Raw genomic sequence first — 20893 nt, 5'->3', positions numbered from 1 at the left:
ACAAATATTTGGGAATTCAGCACACCCAATGTATTGGGCAAACTGTTCTACCAGTACAATCCTAAATTACTTTATTCAGTTTCAATGAACTTAGTCACAACTAAATTTATAGTCTATTGTGATCACAAAGTCAAACAAATTATTTGAAGTTGTTGTTGTTAGTTGCGAAGTCGTGTCTGACCCATCGTGACCCCATGGACAACGTTCCTTCTTTCCACTTTGAGGAAAGCTTGAGCATCTCATCCTCTAGAACAGGGGTAGGCAACCTTGGCTCTTTTATGACTCGTGGACTTCAACTCCCAGAATTCCTGAGCCAGCCATGCTGAGGGGAAAGGAAGAGTTTCCAAGCTGAGCCATGCTGGCTCAGGAATTCTGGAAGTTGAAGTCCACGAGTCATAAAAGAGCCAAGGTTGCCTACCCCTGCTCTAGAAACTACTCCTCTGAGAGTGTCTACAGAGATTCTAAATCATCCAGGTCATGCTTGTCTCAAAGGTGCCTTTTTCCAAAAGGCAACTGGATTTCCTTGGTTTTTTTCTTTGCAAGTGTTTAGTTTCTCATCCAAGAAGCTTCTTCAGTTCTGAATGAAAAGTGAAACATCTTCAAAGAAAAAAACAAGACCGTCCAGGTGCCTTTTGGGAAAAAAGCACCTTTAGGGTGCTCCTTTGAGAATAGGCTCCTTATAAAATTGAATCAAAATATGAGTACTGCTCTGCTTCTTAGCCCCTCTTCAACACAGCTTCTCTGGCCATAGTTATCACACTTTGATGAACAAGCATAGTGGGAGGTTCCATCTGCCTTTTTTGGTCCCATAATTCTTTGATTTATTTTCTCCAGCAAACTGTTTTGAAGAAGATTCTTCTGACTTTAGCAAGTATGATGGAATGTACTCTGGATTCCCAAGGAGGGAGGGGCTGCATTCCAGAGGACCAAGAGACAGCAAAGTTTAGATTGTTTGGTTGGGAGAAAGTTAAGACAGCTTCTTCTTAGCAATTCTCAGAGTGTATCTTTGAGCATGGAAGTAGTTGCTTTAGTTCGGTAGGATTTCTGTCTATCAGTGAGGAAGAATAAAGGAAACTGCTTAGAAGTAAGTCTACATGTCTTGGTTTTGAAGGAGACAAGAAGCTCCAATGCAACATGAACAGCTTTGTCAGTGCAAATTGTGTGGTCTTTGCTTGACATCTCTTCAACATAAATCCCTTCATTAACACAACCTGGGCTTACCTTGTAAAAGTCTACTCTAAAGTCTGTGCATCTTCTCCATCGATTCACATTAGGGTTGGGTATCAATATAATATATTAATGTACAACTGATGATGCAGTTGCATGTGGATTCTATTGAACAAGGGTATTCAATATGTACCAAGTATGAAATAGTCAATCTGATTCTTTGCAGATTTATCTGAAACTCATATCATGGGAATCCCATTTCATATTATTTTGAATGTTTTATGATTGGCTTGTTCTTTTTTTAAACAACACCCAGCTATAAAACTTAGAAAAGCATATTACACAATAAAACACCAGGCAAAAGGTTTATTTCTATTTTCATTAGTTGGAACTAGTCAAGGCAGAAGACGATGAGGAAGAATAAAAGCATACGTTCAAAGACAATGTTTCTTGCTAGAATGTGAGTTTATTGCTGCATTAAAAATCTGTTATGAGGAAGAATTCATGGGTTGCAATTTGATATATATATTCATTGTTTTGTGTGTATTTCATTTTCTCTCTGTATTACCCTTTATGGTTCCACATAACTACTCATAAACTTCTCTCTTAAAATATGGATAAGGGCTGCTGTTTCAAGATGCATCTTTGAAACAACGGCTATTAACACCCCTTTCATGTGGTTTGAATGATATTTTTGTTTCCTGCTTCCATTTCCTTCTCCCCCCAAAAAATATATATATAAACCTTTCTTCCTCCTGAATTTTTGTAGAATCTCAATTCATGCTCTTAGTTCTTAACAAATACAATCTACAAATTTGTTACACATCTATGCATATACAGATTTTAGGCTGTGCATGATATGGTGTGATTTATTTATTTAATTAAATATTTAAAAGTGTATGTAGTGGAAGATTTTCACAAGTTTCTAGCCTTCACCCACAGAGTAGAGATCAAAATGCCTATTTCTATACAATGTCTATAAATCCAAGTCCATACACTGTGATTCTTTCTATTGATGGTTATTTCATTTTTCAAGATTTCTGTAGCCCCTTATGGCCAAATGGAAGGGATCCTAGAATCAGTACTGTAGTCCTTGATTTATGACATTTGGGACCAGAATTTCTGTTGCTAAGCAAGGTGTTAAATGAGTTGGCCTGATCTTACCATGTTTTTTTTGCTAAGATTGTACGCGAACCACAGCAGTTACTAAGTGAAACATGGGGTTGTTAAGTGAATCTGGCTTTCCCCACAGACTGCTTGTTGGCTGGAGAGGTTGCAAATGGCAACCCCAGGATGCTGCAATACATGCCAAGCACCTGAATTTGATCAAGAAATAGTGGGAATGCTGTAACTGTCATAACTCACTTTTTTCAGTGATGTAACTTCAAACAGTCTGTAAACGAATGGTTGTAAATAAATGGAAGATTGCCTGTATTGAAAAGTACCTCAAAAGGCCATCTTGTCTGGTGCAGGATCTTTCAGATCCAACCTCTGAAGACGTCCAGAGAAGGAAAATACATTTGATGAGGTAACTTGTTCCACTTGTTGACAGCATTCACTACTACATCCTTACTATATATGACCACTACAACTAAAGCCTTGCTGTCTTTCTCAATCTGTAGCCTCGCCTCTCTTAACCACTTAAGAAATGTCTCATTCTTTAAACTCTTACTTCCTTTTTACAATTTTGCTCTAAGAGCCTATATTCCACTGCCGGAATGGTAGATTTTATATCCCTCGTCTGTTTATTTATCCCAAGTTGTTTATCAAGTTTCTCCTTCAAATGTTTTAACGCTTTAATCCACCCAGAGAGCCTTGATTCTGCATGATGCAAAGCAGATTCTCTGTACCCTCGCACGGATCCGACTCCACGTTTGGCCCAAGGCCCAGCACCTTGCCTTGTTTCCCAGGCATGATGCTCAGGATCGCAGCCTGGATTTGGAACCCCCCCCCCCCACGGGAGGATGAGGAGCGCCACAATGCCCAAGCAGGGGCGCGCAATTCCTAGCCAACAGAGATCGGCGCCTGGATTCCCCGTTCCCCGCTTTTCCGCCTCCGCTCCAGCCTCCCAAGAACAAAGCGGCGGAAAAACGAGAGGGCAAAAGGCGGCGTGTGAACGCGGGGCGGGGCGGAGCCAAGAGGAGAGGGGGCGGGGCCAGCCAGCCAAGGGACGTTAGGGAATGGCTCCTCCCCAGCCGCCCTCCCCCGGAGCGCAAACCCGGCCTCGCCGCGCCGCGTGTGTGGCGACCGGGCGCGCGGGCTGCAGCCGCAGTATTTAAACAGAGGCTATGAGGCCAGGAGCGGCAAGGACGGTCCACCCAGCTCACTCGGGAGGCAGAGAGATTGGGGAGGCGGGTGGAGACGGCGGCGGAGGGGAGGAGGAGGAGGAGGAAGAAGAAGAAGAAGAGGAGAGGTGGGCGAAGAAAAGGATAAGGATGCTGGCGCCGCCGCCGTCGCTCGTGCTCCGACGGTTACATGGAAGGCGAAGCGCGGGAAAGTTGTAGTGGGACTGCAGACCGTCCCTTCCCAAAGCCGTGAAGCAAATTCACCCCCTATTCCTGACTAGCATCAAGGGACGAGAGGGAACGGACGCCCCCCTTCCGAGCGGATCCCTCCAAACTTTTCCGCCGCTCTCGCTTGTTCGTCCTGAGGCGACCGCTGCGCTTCGTGCGCCGCCGGCTCTTGGCCGCTTAAAAAAAGAATTCCCCGCCCGCTGTGCCTTGCCACCATGCCGTCCCTTCTCTTCCTCAGCTGCTGCTTCTGCAGCCTGGCAGCCTGGCTGCTCCTGGCCATCCCCGCCCCCGGTAGTAGCAGCGTCCCGGGCGCGGAGGCGGCTGCGGCGCCCGAGGAGGAGGCCGCGCTCCGGGTGCTGGTGCTCCTGCCCAAGGACGACGCGTACCTGTTCTCGTTGGCGCGGGTCAGGCCGGCCATCGAGTACGCGGTGCGGAGCTTGGAGGCGAACGGCTCGCTCCTGCCGGCGGGCTACAAGTTCCGCCTTTTCTATAGCGACTCGGATTGCGGCAACAGGGCGCTCTTCAGCCTGGTGGACATGATCGCCTTGAAGCGGGAGTGGCCCGACCTGCTGCTGGGGCCGGTGTGCGACTACGCCGCCGCGCCGGTAGCCCGGCTGGCCTCGCACTGGAACCTGCCCATGATCTCGGCCGGCGCGCTCGCCGCGGGCTTCAGCCCCAAGACGGGCGAGTACTCGCACCTGACCCGGGTCTCCCCGGGCTACGCCAAGATGGGCGAGATGTTCCTGGCGCTCTTCCGCCACCACAAGTGGAGCCGCGTCCTGCTGGTCTACCACGACGACAAGGAGCAGCGCAGTTGCTTCTTCGCCGCCGAGGGGGTCCACCTGGTCTTCCGCGAGGCCGGGTTGCACCTGGACGACTTCGCCTTCGAAGAGAGCGGCAAGTACGCGGACGACGTGGTGCGCGCCATCCAAGGCGGCGAGAGAGGTGAGGGATCGCGGGCTGAGGAGGGGGGGGGGTGGCTCCCGGCGGGATCGCTCGCCGGGCTTTCTGCCTGGAGCAGTGTTTCTCAACCTTGACCATTTTAAGGCATGTGGACTTCAACTCCCAGAATTCCACAGCCTGGAGTCAGGTTTCCTAGCGGGGCTTCGGGGCTGCCAAGCGGAGTGCCGGTGAAGCCGCGGCCAATCCAGGACGGGAGGGATCCCGAGGCCTCTGCTCCACGCCGGATCTATAGGCGGGGGAGCGTGTGGATGGGACTCGAACCAAGCCGTGTACCAGGATCGGCGCGCCAGGAACCCGTATGGCTTTGGTCCGAGTGAACCCGGGAACCTGCAGACCTCTTCTTGATAGTTTGGACTAGAACTCCCGTTCTAATCACCAAGTGTTTTTCGGAGTTGTAGTCCAAAACATCTGGAGAGCATCGGGTTGCCTGCGGTTCGTCTCCATTTTAAGCTTCGTGCTATATTCATCCTGGGAGGGTGCCACCTCTAGCCGTATTTGCAGAGCTAGTTGCAAATATTTACTCAGAAGTAACTCGGACTGAGTTCAGTAGGTCAGACTTATTCCCAGGTAAGCGGACCCATAGCAATTGCAGCTTCTGCTCCTCTTGAGCTATCCTTGCAAATTCTCTATGGGGTAAGTCCTGCTCCTGTTGGAGGGAGGGAGGGAGGGAGGGAAGGAAGGAAGGAAAGAAGGAAGGAAGGAAGGAAGGAAGGAAGGAAGGAAGGAAGGAAGGAAGGAAGGAATTAATTACAAATCACACAAGGCTGAAATATGAACAGAGATGCATCTTGAACCAGACCCAAGGATCTCATTCAAATACACCTGAGAACTCTTGGGATTCTCCTTTATCCTTCATCTGTCACTCTCTAGGGGTGCTACATGTGAAAAAAAGTTTGCTTATTAGACTTAAACACAGTGTGGTGTATTAATTGACAAGGTCTGTTTCAAAAAGAGGGAAAATGGAATTTATGACAAAGGAGATAACTGCTTTTTTCATACTTCATATAAAGATATCTTGGCACCTAACCAAGGAGGGAGCATCCAGTCAGTAGGAACATTGATGCAAAATAGAAGCCGTAAAAGCAATATGGGTATTATGAGGGAAAGAGTATAGCATCACTAGTTACATCTTTCCATTGAATTCACATTCACTGTGAATGGCACTTTCCATTGAATTGAATTCACTGAATGCACTTTCCACTGAATTCATATTATCTGAATTCACATAAGTGATGCCCCATGATTGAGTTCTTGATGGTTGAAGACATATAGCACGTCAGACAGTGTGATGCCATATGATGCCACGTAGCATGACAGACTAGTAGATTTGTCCTATAACATCAAGTCCTGTGCTAGCAGTCTAGCAATGGGCTGTGCATGTAACATCACTAATGTAAATTCAGTGAATGTGAATTCAGTGGAAAGTGCTTTGCTTAGAAAAAAGAAGTAACTTGTGCACTGTAGCAACTCTGCAATTGTTAGCAAGTGTAATAGTTATTCAAAAAAGGCCAGAGACTGCCTGCCAGCATCTTAAATACATACTTGATATTAGTATTTGATTTACACATTTATATTTGATTTACATTCAATTTGATTTGTGTTTAGTTAGAGTAAGTAAAGAACATGAAAAATGTCTTTAACAGGTAAACTTGTATAATTTGCCTTAAATTACCTTGTACCCATAATTTTCAAAATCCCAATCCATCATATTTCCGTTTTACTTATCTCCTCCATTTAATTTGTCCACAACAGACATTGATGGCAATATCTTTAATCAAATTCTCAAGAAGATTTACAAGTAAATGTAAAAAACAAAAACATGGTGATTTTTATGCATTGTTGCCATATACCAGTAGCTCCACCTTGTTGCCCCGACTCTACCCCGAGTTAAAAGGGAGGTGGTTTTTTTGTTATATACAGTACCTTTTCTGTTTTCATGCTTATAAAATGAACAGTGATCTCCAATAAGATTAATTATTCACTTGCTTGAAATTAAGGGTGCAGATAGATTATAATGTGTATTCATTTATTAAAATTTCACTGTTTCTATATACTGCTCCAGTCATATGAACCATATAAAGTTGAAATTTGTTATTGTTCTGGTTTATACTTTTTTATAATGTGCCTGCATACATAGAGTTGGTACAATTTGAACTACAAATTGGGAAGCTCAAAAACGCCACTCAACGAAAATCTCAGTAAGTAGTTTTAAGAAACTTTAAGAAATTCTTAAGAAGCCAAGTTTAATTCTATCTTTGTATGGAGGATGGAGATAATACTTCTGAGGTTTTGTAAGGAATTTAAGTAAGATAATGTACATATGCAAGTTGCTGTAAAGTACTAGGCAGATGCTGTATATTAACTCCTTTATGTACTTTTTCCTTGATAGCGCATTTTCTAATGTTTCTGTAGTTTGGGAAGTAATAGAATGGGAAATGTTTGGAGCTGATCATTTAGAAAAGTGTTTTTGGGGGGTTAGATTAGCTTCATGTTAAACTATTACTTATGACCTGTGTTTCTCCATAAGTACTATAAGTTTGATTGCACATAAGCAAGGTGCAAATAAAAAATTGAGAACCCTAATTTATGGAATTCCACTCTGAATAAAGTATACTTACCATTCATTTGACTGAATTCTTATTATGAATAATGTTAGGAAAACTTGAATATTTCTAATCCATTTCATAATGGATTCTGTTCATTTGTATCATTGTTCTTTTATTTGTTCATTAAATGCCAGCATGCGTGTTTGTTTATAGTTCTACTTATGGTAATAGCATCTAGATTGTATGAAACAGGTGGTTAAACATAAATAACAGCTATGAATTGCTACCTACAACAGAGATTGGGTAAGCCTATCACTGTCTAAGCTCAAACGAAATCTAGTCATTTCAGATAAACATCTGCTTCTATCTTTCTTTCCAAATTTTATTCATTTCAGTAACTTATTCTAGAAGTGCATAGTTTTTCCCCTTTTATTGCTTTGTTACACAAGTGGAAACCAGAAATGTTTGCACATTTACAAGAAGTACACTTGGATTATGATTAGTAAGCTCCTTTGCTCCCTAATTTACAACATAAGTGGTTGTTTGCAGTTCAATATAGATACAATAGCAATTTCCTGAAGATGAAATTGGCCCTTATGAGACAACAAGATAGTAAAGTAGTCTATCTCACCATGTCTCATCAAGAAGAAACCACAAAGCCCCTAACAGAATCTATTAGAAAAATGCTCTGGATGATCAGATAAGTCTTGAGTTAACTTCAAAGTACGTTCCTTTCCTTCCTGTGTTACCACCTCAGAATTCCTGTTCCTTTGCTGTCTTCTCCTATTTCCATTTACTGTTTATATTTGTCAATGAAAAAATGAGCAGGATTTCCCTCTGTTTCTTCCTGTGCTTCTCTTGGCATCTGGCAGATACAGCAGGCTGTCTTCCCCCAAAGTTTAGCTCATTGCCATGTTATTTACCTGCATGGATGTCTTGCCCAATCTGTTGCCATTCAGATGTGTTGGAGGACATCTCATCTGGAGCAGGGCTATGAAAGGTGGATTGAGATGATGCACAAGAGTACCTTCTGAAAATTGTATTACTATTTGCCTGTGCTTCAAATATTTCTTTCACAAAATCAGCACACTTTTTATTTTGCTCCCCCTGCCCCCGTTTTTCCTGTTTTTATTCAAAATAGGAAGTTGTTCTCTGATAGGTCAGACATGGATGACTTTTGGACTCCTTTAGTTCAGCAGGGGTAATAAGCGAGGAAGTCAGTGTTACAATAAATGGCGGATTGTGCTGGATTGTTTGTGGCATGGACTTGTCAACCAATTGCCTGAAATAATAACCATTTCCAGAACAGCCCTATTATTTTGTTGCAGCTGAAAACAAGGACAAATCTTGGTTCACCTAAAGCAGTGTTTCTCAACCTTGACAACTTGAAGAGGTATGGACTTCAACTCCCAGAATTCCCCAGCCAGCTGTGCTGGCTGGGGAATTCTGAGAGTTGAAGTCCATACCTCTTCAAGTTGCCAAGGTTGAGAAACAATGACCTAAAGACTCAGACATTTATTGAGGCATAAACAACTAATGAAGTGGACTGTAGTTCACAAAAAGCTTGTGCTATAAAAAATATGTTATTCTTTAAGCTCCCTGGGAGTCCTTGTGGTATTTATGAAATGTGGATCAAGTCACAAGGGTTGAATTCATAGCTGTCATGGGATATGTGTGTATTAAACACATAGTTGCCCTTATGAGATCCTACTCAGAAAATATGTAGGCGTTGCAGAACAGGAGAAGGAGTCCATATCTGTAAAAGGAATGCCCCAAACACAAGAATATAAGAAAGTTGCAGTAGTATTTGACACATACTTTATGCTCGCACTATATCCCTTGAGTAAGCCAGAGGTTCACAGCAGCAAATCTAAAGAAAGTCAGATCTTCCCACAACTAGTTTAAAGTGGCATCCACGTCCATTAAAATCTACAAAAGATTTTATAATATCTGGAATGGATTTAAAGTACAGGTAGCCGTCAATTCACAACCATTTGTTTAGCAACAGTTTGAAGTTACAACAGCACTGAAAAAAGACAGACAAAATAGACCAAGAGAAGCTTTGACCCTTCATGCTTAATGTCTGGATCAAAGTTTTCCATTTCTGCAAATGTTTGAAGCTCAGATCATGGAATAATTGGAGCATATTTTTAAATTTTTGCAAATATAACAGATTTTGGCAGAAGCAGTGGTTGCCACCATGTGGTTCCTCCAGAGGAAGATCAAGGTGTTCAAATAACATCTGAATTTATTATAGAATCATAAAATTAAAACCGATCTCAAACATAATCTTTGTCTGGTTTTTGCTTGGGGTCAGATCTGCTAAAGCATTTCGACTAGCTGGCCTCTTTGAACACCTCCAAGGAAGAGAACCACAACCACTTCATGAGGCAGCTAATTCCACTTGTTGTCAAGTCTTACCATGAGAAAAATCCCCCTGATGGCGATATGGAATGCCTGTAATTTCAACTCATTGGTTTTGCATGGCTTGCATGTCACTTGTATGAGAGTCCTTTAAATATCTGAATATTGTTACTCTATTGTCCCTCAATCTTCTCTTCCACAGATTAAACATACACAGTTCCCTTCCCTGTTCCTTATAGGATTTGGTTTCCAGTTTCTTCATTATCTTGATGGTCCCTCTCTGAACTTGCTTTGATTTGTTGATTTGTCATTTTTAAGCTGCAATGACCAGAAGGACTGACCAAGGCAGGGGAGAGTAAGACAATTACTTCCCGTGTTCTGATTCTATGCTCCTGTTACTGCATCTTAAGACTGTATTTGCCTGTTCAGCTATATCACATGGTTGGCTTATGTTCAAATTGTGATGTACAGAACACAACACCCAGATCTCTTTCAAACATATTATTGCTAAACCAGGACACCTCCATCCTACTTGGTTGCTTCATTTTTTTCTCCCCAGTTGCAAGACTTTATACTTCTCTCTGTTAAATTTTAACTTGCTCATTTTGACCTTATGTTCAAGTCTATCTTCATGTTTTTATCGTCAAGGGTTTTTTTTTTTAATCTTCTTTTTCTCTTCTAAAACATTAGCCATTCTTCCTAAGTGATCTGCAAATCTGGTGAAAATCTCAACAACTCCATCCAGGTTCATTGCAACTTTATACCACTTGGAACAGAGTAGTGTGACACTCCACTTGAGGCTACTTGGTTTTGGTGTACTTGGTAGACTATTTGAAGGAGTGCTCAGTTGGTCAGATAGGAGTACATCTAATAGTTGGATCATATAGTCCATATTTTGCCAGTTTATTAATGGGGATGTTCAGAGGATGATGATAATGACGAAGACAACAATGATGATGATATCCATTCAGTTGTGGCCAACTCTTGGCGATTCTATGGGCCAGGTTTCTGTGGGAAGTCAGCCTCCCAGAGAAGGAAATATTAAAAGGGCAGAAAAATATATTTCCTCAAAGGATCTTAAAGAGGCAGAAAAGCATGCCCAGTTTTCTTAATGGTCCCAAGTCTCCCTGCCCCAAGAAGAAACCAGCTCTGTAGAAATGCAGATGTAAATAATCCAGGAAGGTTGGAGGCCCCCAGCTAGAAGATTAAGAAGACAAAGACACCTAAAATCTACATACCCTACCCAAACTCTAAGACAGGACATAATAGGATTAACCCACAGATGCCAAAGGGGCACAGGTCAAAATACATGACACAGGAAATACAAAGCCTCAAACAGAACAGGAAACAACCTCAAGAGCCACACAGGGTATAAAAACCCACTCCCTACATGTGCTTTTTTCTTTTTCTTCCAGAGCTATCTTTCTGTCTGGCTCTCTTCTCCAATAAACTGCAACTTTCTTCCTAAAGCAGTCACCATATTGTTTATTCCCGGCTTGGATTGAACCATGATGAAGACTTTTCCTTCAACATCTCTCTACATCTTCCGATCTTGCACTTCTTTGGGTTTTTCTATGCTTTGGATGGCATCAGCTTTGGTGGCCTTTCCTTTTCCTTTTACCGCTGACTCTTCCAAGCATAATTGCTTCCTCCAGTGAATTCCTCCTCATGACATGGCCAAAATAAGCGAGATGCAGTTTTGTGTTCTTTTGCTTTCCAGTGACATGTCTGGTAGATATTCATAACATTTTATCAAATGCTTTGCTGAAATCCACTATGTTCAGTGCATCTCCTAAGGTAGTAACTTGTTCAAAAGAGGGGATAAGGTTAATCTGGCAGGGCTTGCTGTGACAATCCCATGCTGGTTTTATAAATAGCCATTCTACCCAAGTGCTCACAGATATGCTGCTTGAGGACCATAGACATCATACTGCCAGGCCTATAATTTCCTGATTCCTCCTCCTTCCCTTTTCTGCAGACAGGAACAACCTTTGTTCTCTTCCAGTCTTTTCAGCAGTTCTCCAGAGGTTCTCAGAGATTACAGTTAGTGGTTTTGCAATCATGTCAAATAGTTTCTTTGGTACCCTAGGATATAATTCCTCTGGCCCTGGAGACTTGAATTAGTTTAAGTTATCTAAATGGCTGCCACTTTTGTAAATAACATAATGATAAGTACAGATAATAAATACAGTGCCCTCCAAGCAGGTATTTTAGATGTGAGCAGTTTATTATACTTGATTTTTTTTAAAATGGCATTTAATGAAATACACTAGTGATTAAGGTTGATACTGAGGAAACCTCATTCCCAGCACTTCTATATTTAAAAATGTACAGGTAGTCCTCAACTTACAACCACAGTTGAGCCCAAAATGTATGTTGCTAAGTGAGAAATTTGTTAAGTGAGCTTTGCCCCATTTTACGACTTTTCTTGCCACATATCTTAAGTGAATCACTGCAGCTGTTAAATTAGTAACACAGTTGTTAAGTTAACCTGGCTTCCCCATTGACTTGGGTTGTCAGAAGGTTGCAAAAGGGGATCACATGACCCTGGGACACTGCCACCGTCATAAATGTGAGTCAGTTGTCAAGCATCTGAATGTAAATCATGTGACCATGGGGATGCTGCAATGGTCATAAGTGTGAAAAATGGTCCCAAGCTACTTTTTTCAGTGCTGTTGTACCTTTTAACAGTCACTAAATGAACTGTTTTAATTCAAGGACTACCTGTATTATATATAGTGATGGCTAGCTTGAGATGGGAGACAGGATTTGATGGTAAGGATGTGTCAATTTGATAGAGAAATTTCTGGATGCAATTCAAGGTGCTGGTCATCACTTTTAAAGCCCTACATGGCACGGGGCTAGATTATTTGTGGAAGCATCTTTGCATGAGGGTACCTGCCTGTCCCACGAGATCAGATAGGTAGGAACACTCCAGGATTCTTCTCTTAAATGTTGCCATCTTGAAGGACCTAGGAAATGTGTCTTTTCTGTGGCATCCCCTGCCCTATGAAACATTATTCTCCCTCGAGACTCAGAAGGCCTCCACTCCACCTTTCAACTCTCTTGGAACGCACTCAAGAGTGGCTTTTTTTTTTATTTATACCCGTGCCTTTATTATTTTTACAAATAACCCTAGGCAGTGAACGTATTCAACACACCTTTCTCCTCCTATTTTCCCCACAACAACAACCTTGTGAGGTGGGTTGAACTAAGAGAGAGCGACTGGCCCAAATTCCCCCAGCTGGCTTTCATGGCTGAGTGGGATTTGAACTCATGGCTTCTGCTTTCTAGCCTAGTGTCTTAACCACTAGGCCGAACTGACTCTCCTTGCCCCAAGCATTGGGATAACTGGAGTTGGAGGTGAGTTTTGTGGGTCTGCATTGGGGAAGTTTGGTTGCGGCACTGGGTTTTTCCCTTCTTGTTTATACATATTGTTTTATCCTTTGGCTGTGAGCCACCTAGAATTTGGTTTTAAGATAGATGGCTATAAAATGCTATAAATAAACAAATTTGCAAACTGGAAGTTTTAGGGAGCTACTTGATTTCCTTTGCTCACACTAATTTTGCTGCCTCTCCTACCAGAGCTTACAAAATATTTCCTTGGCATGAAGAGAAACATAGGCATGGACAGGAGGATACAGAAGTAATTGAATAGACCATCACTGGCCTCTGAACCACTGTTTGTATCTCTCTATGCACATTGATAACAAATGGAAATTTCCCATTATATCTTCCGTTCCATCCCAAGGCATTGTATAATATTAAATGGGGAAAATGGATTTTTTGCTGTTGTTTTTCAAACTAAGGATAGCTTCTTCTTGACTTAAACCATTCCTTTTGTGGATATACTCCCACAGTAACATTTCTTAAGAATCATCCTCCTTTTTAAGGCCTTTGGTTCTAGGAATGTTAAAAAAACTCCAGTCGCCTACCCAAAAGGAAATGTTGGAAGGACAGCAAAAAATGTGATGCTTAACCTTTTATTCTTTTATAGTGATGCTGCACAGGGTGAGCGTCTGAGGGATGCTTCCTTTTGGCACTTCTGAATAGGGAATATTTTCCCCTTGTCAATCTGCAAGAGCCTACAAAGTATTAATAAATAACAAAAGCATTTTGAGGAAACGGAGTGTGACAGGGTGCACATTTTAGGAAAACAAACCAGCAAGAGAGAGAGAAACAGCATTTTACTGCTTCATATAAAACAAAAGATATGCACTTAAGCTTAATGACAACATCTGCAAATCAAGTTACAGGTGCTGATAGCCAATATATTACGTTAAGCAAGGGTCTGCCTTTGTCACTTTTATTTATTTTGTGTATTTCTTTTACAGAATTTAGAGTTTGCCCCAGTCAAAATTGGACATGGACGGGGTACAACAAAACAAAAATACAGCATGAAAACAAGATATAAATGAACCAATAAACCACCTCATTAACCAGGATTGCTGTTAATGATCAGGCTAGATGAGCAGGATTGAGTTCAGCAAGCCATTGCCCAATTTATCCTGGTGCTGAACATCAAAGGGCTTCCAAAATACAGGTAGTCTTTGACTTAAGACCATAATTGAGCCCAAAATTTCTATTGCTAAGTGAGACATTTGTTAAGTGAGTTTTGCCCCATTTTACTACCTTTCTTGCCATAGTTGTTAAGTGAATCACAGCAGTTGTTACGTTAGTAACATGGTTGTTAAGTAAATCTGCTTCTCCATTGCCTTTGCTGGTCAGAAGGTTGCATGTCCCCTGGGACAATGCAACCCTCATAAAAATGAGTGAGTTGCCAAGCAAGTGAATTTTGATCACTTGACCATGGGGATGCTACAATGGTTGTAAGTTTGAAAAATGGTCATAAGTCACTTTTTTTAGTTCCATTGTACCTTCAAACGGTCACTAAATGAACTATTGTAAGTCGAAGACTACCTGTAATAACCATCACTTTCAGGTGGACCTTGAAACCTCTTAACACCCAATGCAACTGTTTCAAAATCAGGGTTCTGGCTTGATGGCATTGTTTCTTGAAGAGATGAGCCACTGCGTTTTGCACCAGCTGTAGCTTCCAGGTTGCCTCCAGAGGCATCCCCATCTTGGACACATTACTCTAGTCCAGCTTGTTTTTGAATGAACTATGGTTAAGTAGGATCATAAATTGGTGCAGAGAAAGCCTCTTTTTGCTGTGGCTTCTACTTGTTGCTTAAGCAGGCTGAGTCCAGAAGAATCCCAAGTCACTTAACAACTGTTTTACGATCCATAGTAACTACCAAAACTAATATTAACAAATCTTTCTGATGTTTGTTGACAACAAGCAACTTCATATTGGCTTCGTATTTATTCTGGGGTTGTTTTGCCTCATCCAGATTCTTATAGCTCCAGACTCTGCTTTTGTTCATCCTTCAGCCTGTTAGGCTATTCAGCCTAAATGTTATGAAAGTCCTCATCCTTTTACCAGGTGAATTGTCATATAATTAACTATGTTAAGCCAAGAAACTTGGAGTCATTGAGCTGACTTAAGTCCCCAAAATCTTTACTCGGGAGAAAACAAATTCTAATAACCTATCTGGAAGTCTAGCTCATCTTTCTCCAAAACCTACTTTTCCTTTGACCATGCCTTTAACCAAACAAAGCAGATTACAATAGCATTAATGTTTATATATCGAGGAGGTCAGAGATTGCAATATATTAAAGATCTTAGAATACCTAGATAACTCATTTTTCTCTTTTTGACTTCCTTGAAAAAGAAATACAGTAGTAGGAAAATATTCCCTTTTCTATTGCAAAAAAATGACCTTGAGTTTAAACATTACTCAGGAAGTCTCAGCAATATGCAGTAATGGGGATTTGTTCATAAATTGTCTGGATAAACAAATGCCTAAAAATCCAAATAAAGAATTGTAGAGATGATCTGCAATGATCTATTATTATACTTGATGTGAACAACTATTTCATGCCTATCTTGGAGGTACATAGAAAAGCAACTGCTGACCAATTACGATCTACGAAGACTTGTGAATAAATAAATGGAAACTTTATCTAAAGAAAAGAAAAATATTCTTTGAGGCGATACTATGATCGTTAGTCTGAAAAAAATGTGCTTGGCAAATAGTGAATGGCTTCACCCCTTCCTTTAAGAATTGCTCCCAAATACCCAGTTGGCGGGTATGGCCAAAAATGTTTTTGTCCACTTTAAGGCTAAGTAAATTTCTGGGAAGAGATTATGAAAACTTGAATCTGTTTTGAATCTGTCAATTTAAAGTATTTTTTTTAGAGCTGGGAAGAGGAATGTTTTTCTGTGTCCCTTAAAACTGATGTAGTCTGATGTACCAACAGCATTTATACGGATTTTGTCTTCTATTATCTTTAACTCTTGGAATGAGTTGCAAGTGCATTTTTCATGCTTTGAACACATCTGAATTTTGAATCTTCCCCTTCTTTGTTTTTATTTCTGTCACATTTTGTCAAATTTTGGAAAACTTGAAAGATCGTACATTATTTTGTGTTCCTTTGGTTTGCCCTGATATCGGTTTATATATTTGTTAGATTTATAATGTATCCCACCTTTTGTTCATAAACTCAAGGCAGCATATATAATATTTCTATCCATTTGCCCCACAATAAATAAATTATAAATTACTCTGAGAGAAGGAGGCTGTCACTAATCGGTTATAACTTAGGTGAGAAGTTCTAAATTTGGAAAATACCTAACATGACTTAATAGAATAGAATAGAATAGAGTTGGAAGGGACCTTGGAGGTCTTCTAGTCCAGCCCCCTGCTCAAGCAGGAAACCTTTACCATCTCAGACAAGTGACTGTTTAGCCTCTTCTTAAAAATCTCCAGTGATGGAGCGCCCACGATTTCTGGAGGCAAGCTGTTCCACTGGTTAATTGTCCTCACTGTCAGGAAGCTTCTCCTTAATTCCAGGTTGCTTCTCTCTTTCATCAGTTTCCAACTGTTGTTTCTTGTCCTGCCTTCTGGTGCTTTGGAGAATAACGTGACCCTCTCTTCTTTGTGGCAGCCCCTCAAATACTGGAACACTGCTATCATGTCTCCCCCATTTCTTCTTTTCTTTAGACTAGCCAAACTCAAGTCCTGCAGCTGTTCTTCATACGTTTTAGTCTCCAGGCCTTTGATCATCTTAGTTGCTCTTCTCTGAATTTTTTCCAAACTCTCAACATCTTTTTTGTGATATGGTGACCAAAATTGGCTACAGTATTCCAGGTGTAGTCTTACTAGGGTTTTATAAAGCGATACTAATACCTCGCGTGATCTTGATTCTATGCCTCTGTTTATACAACCCAGGATTGTATTAGCTTTTTTTGGCTACTGCTGCACATTGCTGGCTCATAGTCAAGCGATCGTCCACTAGGACTCCAAGGTCCCTCTCACAGTTACTGTTTTTAAGCCAGGTCTCGCCTAATCTGTACTTGTACCTTTGATTTTTCCTGCCTAAATGTAAAACTGTGCTTTTCTCCACATTGAAACTCATTTTGTTGGATAAGGGCCCATTGTTCAAGTTTGTCAAGATCTTTTTGGATCCCGAGTTTGTCTTCTAGGGTGTTGAATACTCCTGCCAGTTTAGTCTCATCTGCAAATTTGATGAGTTCCCCTTCAATTCCCTCATCTAAGTCATTTATGAAGATATTGAAGAAAGAGTACTGGGCCTAAGACTTTGTTGGCATATCACACCCTTCCCCAAAATAAAAGAGAAACGATTCTCTATCTCCCCTCCACCTTGAACAATGGCACTCAGTGACAGTGCTGAGACTAGCCCTGAGGTTGCGGCCCAGGCCTCAGTTTCAGCTCTAGCATCACCACTGCCCCGCAAAAAGGCCTCTTCATGGCCGTTCCCAATGGGCACAAGCCTTGGGGAACAACACAATGGCCCAGGATCTGCCATGTACTACTTATTTTCAGGTTGTGTTCTCTCTCTGTTGAGAGGCTGCTCCAAGGCCTTCGTTCTGGAAGCAGCTTTAGAGAATGCTCTTCAATAGACTCTGCAGCCTCCAAAAACCACAGGAAAGCATGCCCCATTCTCATGCAATTTTTGGAGGTTCCATAAGCTACGCAAAAGCACCATCCTTTCTCTTGTGGCCTGCACAACCTCCAAAAATCACATGAGAATGGAATGTACTTTCAAGAACAGTTGGTGCCAGGTGTTGGTAAATGCTGGCATATCACTCAAAATGTTGTGACATGTCGCTTTTGACACATGTGTCATAGGTTTACCGTCACTGATCTAGCCAATGCTTTAAGTAACTAGTCAGATCCACTCTGGTCACTATATGGACAAGTAACATCCATTTGGACCTGCCCCTGGCGATCCACAGCTCTTTTAAGGAGATTCCAATGAGATTCCTTTGGTAAGTTGCAGGCGCCTTCAACAGAGAGATAATACAAGCTGAAAATAAGCAGTGCATGGCAGATCTTGAGGAGCACTGTGCTATTGCGACAATTGTGTTGTTCCCCAAGGCTTGTGTTCCTTGGGAACAACAATGAAGCAGCCTTTTTGCGTGGCAGTGGTGATGCTACAGCTGAAATCGAGAGAGGGAGAGAGAGAGAGAGAGAGAGATGCCATCAGAGTCTATCCACCTTATTCATTGCCTTCCTTCTTCTTACCCAACTTTGCCAAATGTGGTTGTTTTTTCTAGTCTGCTCATCTGCTCATATCACAGGTCCAAAGTATGCAAATTTCTGGAACAGTTCATCTTTATTAGTATTTATTTTAATGCTTGCATAAAATCAGGTGCTTAATGTTGGTTAACTTAGAAACTGCCGTCCTGTAAAAGTGTTGGTGAAAGTTGTCCTTTCATATTTTCACACTGAATATCCTGGTCTTGTTGATGTCCTTTGTATAGCCATGAATTAAAAACAAAAACAAAGCAGCCAGAGGACCATCTGTGTCATTGTCTCTAGCTGTTCAGAAACTTGACAGTCTGTTTCTGGTCTTTGAGGAATGGCTTCTTATCTCTGTTTTCCATTTATTTCCACCAGTTGTGATCATGTGTGCCAGCAGTGACGCAATACGGAACATCATGTTGGCTGCACATCGGCAAGGAATGACTAGTGGAGATCATGCTTTCTTCAATATTGAACTTTTCAACAGCTCATCATATGGTAATGTAATTTCTGTCTTCTTGGATTGCAAGATTTTTCTAAACACACTAACATTTTAGTAATGGTGTCAATCTTTAAGCAAGTCATTGTAACCTTTCAAACAAGCATTTGAGTTATGTCATTTGGCGCAAAAAAAAAAAAAAAGTAAGCAAGCAGACCCATAGTTAATACAGTGGAAATTAATTTCGTTTATGGTTGCTTCCCGTGCCGTTTTCAGAAATTTACTCTGCTGTATAGTGGCTTACTTAGTGAGAAACGGTTGTTTGTCTGAATCCTGTGTGAGCTCTATAGCTCAGGGGTGTCAAACTGGTGGCCCGTGGGCCGGATGCGTCACACGCAGGCCACGGCCACCCCAGTTCTGCAAAGGCAAAAAACGTCGTGATACGTCACGTTACATCACGTGACACGATCGAGTTTGACACCCGTGCTATAGCTGGTTTTGAATATGCATTACTGTGATGCAAGACACAGCATCACACACTGACTGACTGAAGCATCATTTGGTCTTCTTGAACTATAAGATTTATAAAAGGTCTACCAGATAAGCTTACCGTGTTTCCCCAAAAGTAAGGCCTACCCACAAAATAAGACCTGGCTTGATTTTGGGGGGTGGGCCTAATGTAAGCCTTACTCCCAAAATAAGCCCTAGTTTTGGGGCGAGGCACATACCTAAAAATCAAGCAAGGGTGGGGGTGGAGCTGCCCCACAAGCTCTACTCCCACTTATCTTGCAGCCAGGTCTCTCCTCACTGGCCCACTTCTGCAGCATCTTCTGCAGCCAGGCCTGCATTTCTCAGTCGCAGGCCTTTCCAGAAGGCCTGTGCAGCCAAGAACTGAGCTACGGATTCAATCCATAGCTTAGTACTTGGCTGCATAGGCCTTCTGGAAAGGCCTCACTTCAAAATGCAGGTCGGAATGCAGCTGCAGAATGAAGCTGCTCCTTCAGCCCCAGAAGAAGTAGACCTGCTGGTCGGGGCTGTCAGTGCCGGAGGTGAGTAAGAAATCCCCCGAAAATAAGACCTGGTGCCTCTTTTGGAGGCAAAAAAAATAAAATAAAAATAAGACCCGGTCTTATTTTCAGAGAAACATGGTCACTCCTAGTAATTACATAGGCACGATTCTTCCATTTGCTTGGTAGCGATATGCAAGTGATTTGTGATGGTCTTTCAACTTTTCAATTTAGCCTGTACTCCTGGACTTTCATTGTGGTCTCCTTAAAATGCTAACCAAGCCTGATCCTGCTTAGTTTCCAAGCTAAGAGAAAGCCAGGTGCTGTCATCTGCTGAGACCTAAGTTAGTACTGATTGATTGGTTAATTAAATGCCATTATGTCAACGTTGATTATTAGCAACCGCATAGATTGAGCGTCTCCAGGACGATCTGCCCAGCCTGGCCAAGATTTTCCAATGGGGGCTCATCACTGCTATAATCAAGTTCATCTGTCCTGCTGCTGGTTGTCCTCTTATCTTTCCTTCCACTTTTCCCAGCATTATGGATTTCTCAAGGGGAACTGGCGTGTCCAAAGTTTATTAGTTGAGTTTGTCATTTGTGCCTCAAGGGATAGCTCTGGATTAATTCCCCCTGTTCTCCTGTAATGGTTTGTGGGAATAACCTTGGGAGGCAGGAGGAAGTGATGGTGAGATAAGAGGTCAGCATCTGAGCCCACAGAAGGAATGGGAACATGGCAAATGTCTCAGAAGGGATCCTCCCTAGTTTTATAGAGTAGAAAAGTGAGAGGGAACAAATATATTTTCAGGTTTTCAAGATTCTGTTAATGCAACCTTGGGATAAAGATAGAGCTAGTACTTCTGGGTATGCTTCTTGTCTGGACTACCTTGCAAGGCTGACATTTCCAGATGTTTTAATTTACTTTACTGCATCCAGTTTTGGTCACCACGATGTAAAAAAGATGTTGAGACTCTAGAAAGAGTACAGAGAAGAGCAACAAAGATGATTAGGGGACTGGAGGCTAAAGCATATAAGGAACGGTTGCTGGAATTGGGAATGTCTAGTCTAATGAAGAGAAGGATGATGGGGGGATATGGTAGCAGTGTTCCAATATCTCAGGGGCTGCCACAAAGAAGAGGGAGTCAAGCTATTCTCCAAAGCGCCTGAAGGCAGGACAAGAAGCAACGGGTGGAAACTAACCAAAGAGAGAAGCAACCTAGAACTAAGGAGAAACTTCCTGACAGTGAGAACAATTAACCAGTGGAACAACCTGCCTCCAGAAG

At 41.9% G+C, this 20893-nt stretch overlaps 1 protein-coding gene across 1 annotated transcript in view; it reads left to right on the top strand.

Moving 5' to 3' along the window:
• The first annotated feature begins 3895 nt into the window (after window positions 1-3895).
• The window catches only part of NPR3 (natriuretic peptide receptor 3), a 65906-nt gene continuing 48908 nt past the window's right edge, over window positions 3896-20893 (top strand). The window contains exons 1-2 of the mRNA XM_029284340.1: window positions 3896-4625; window positions 18541-18663. Of these exons, the coding sequence (XP_029140173.1) occupies window positions 3896-4625; window positions 18541-18663 (853 nt within the window). The remainder of the gene's footprint in view (window positions 4626-18540; window positions 18664-20893) is intronic.

The sequence above is a fragment of the Protobothrops mucrosquamatus genome, unplaced genomic scaffold, assembly GCF_001527695.2.
Source record: "Protobothrops mucrosquamatus isolate PMUCROS unplaced genomic scaffold, P.Mucros_1.0 scaffold548, whole genome shotgun sequence".
Lineage (NCBI taxonomy): Eukaryota > Metazoa > Chordata > Lepidosauria > Squamata > Viperidae > Protobothrops > Protobothrops mucrosquamatus.
The sequence above is the reverse complement of the archived record's forward strand: the minus strand, read 5'-3'. Positions and strand labels throughout refer to the sequence as shown.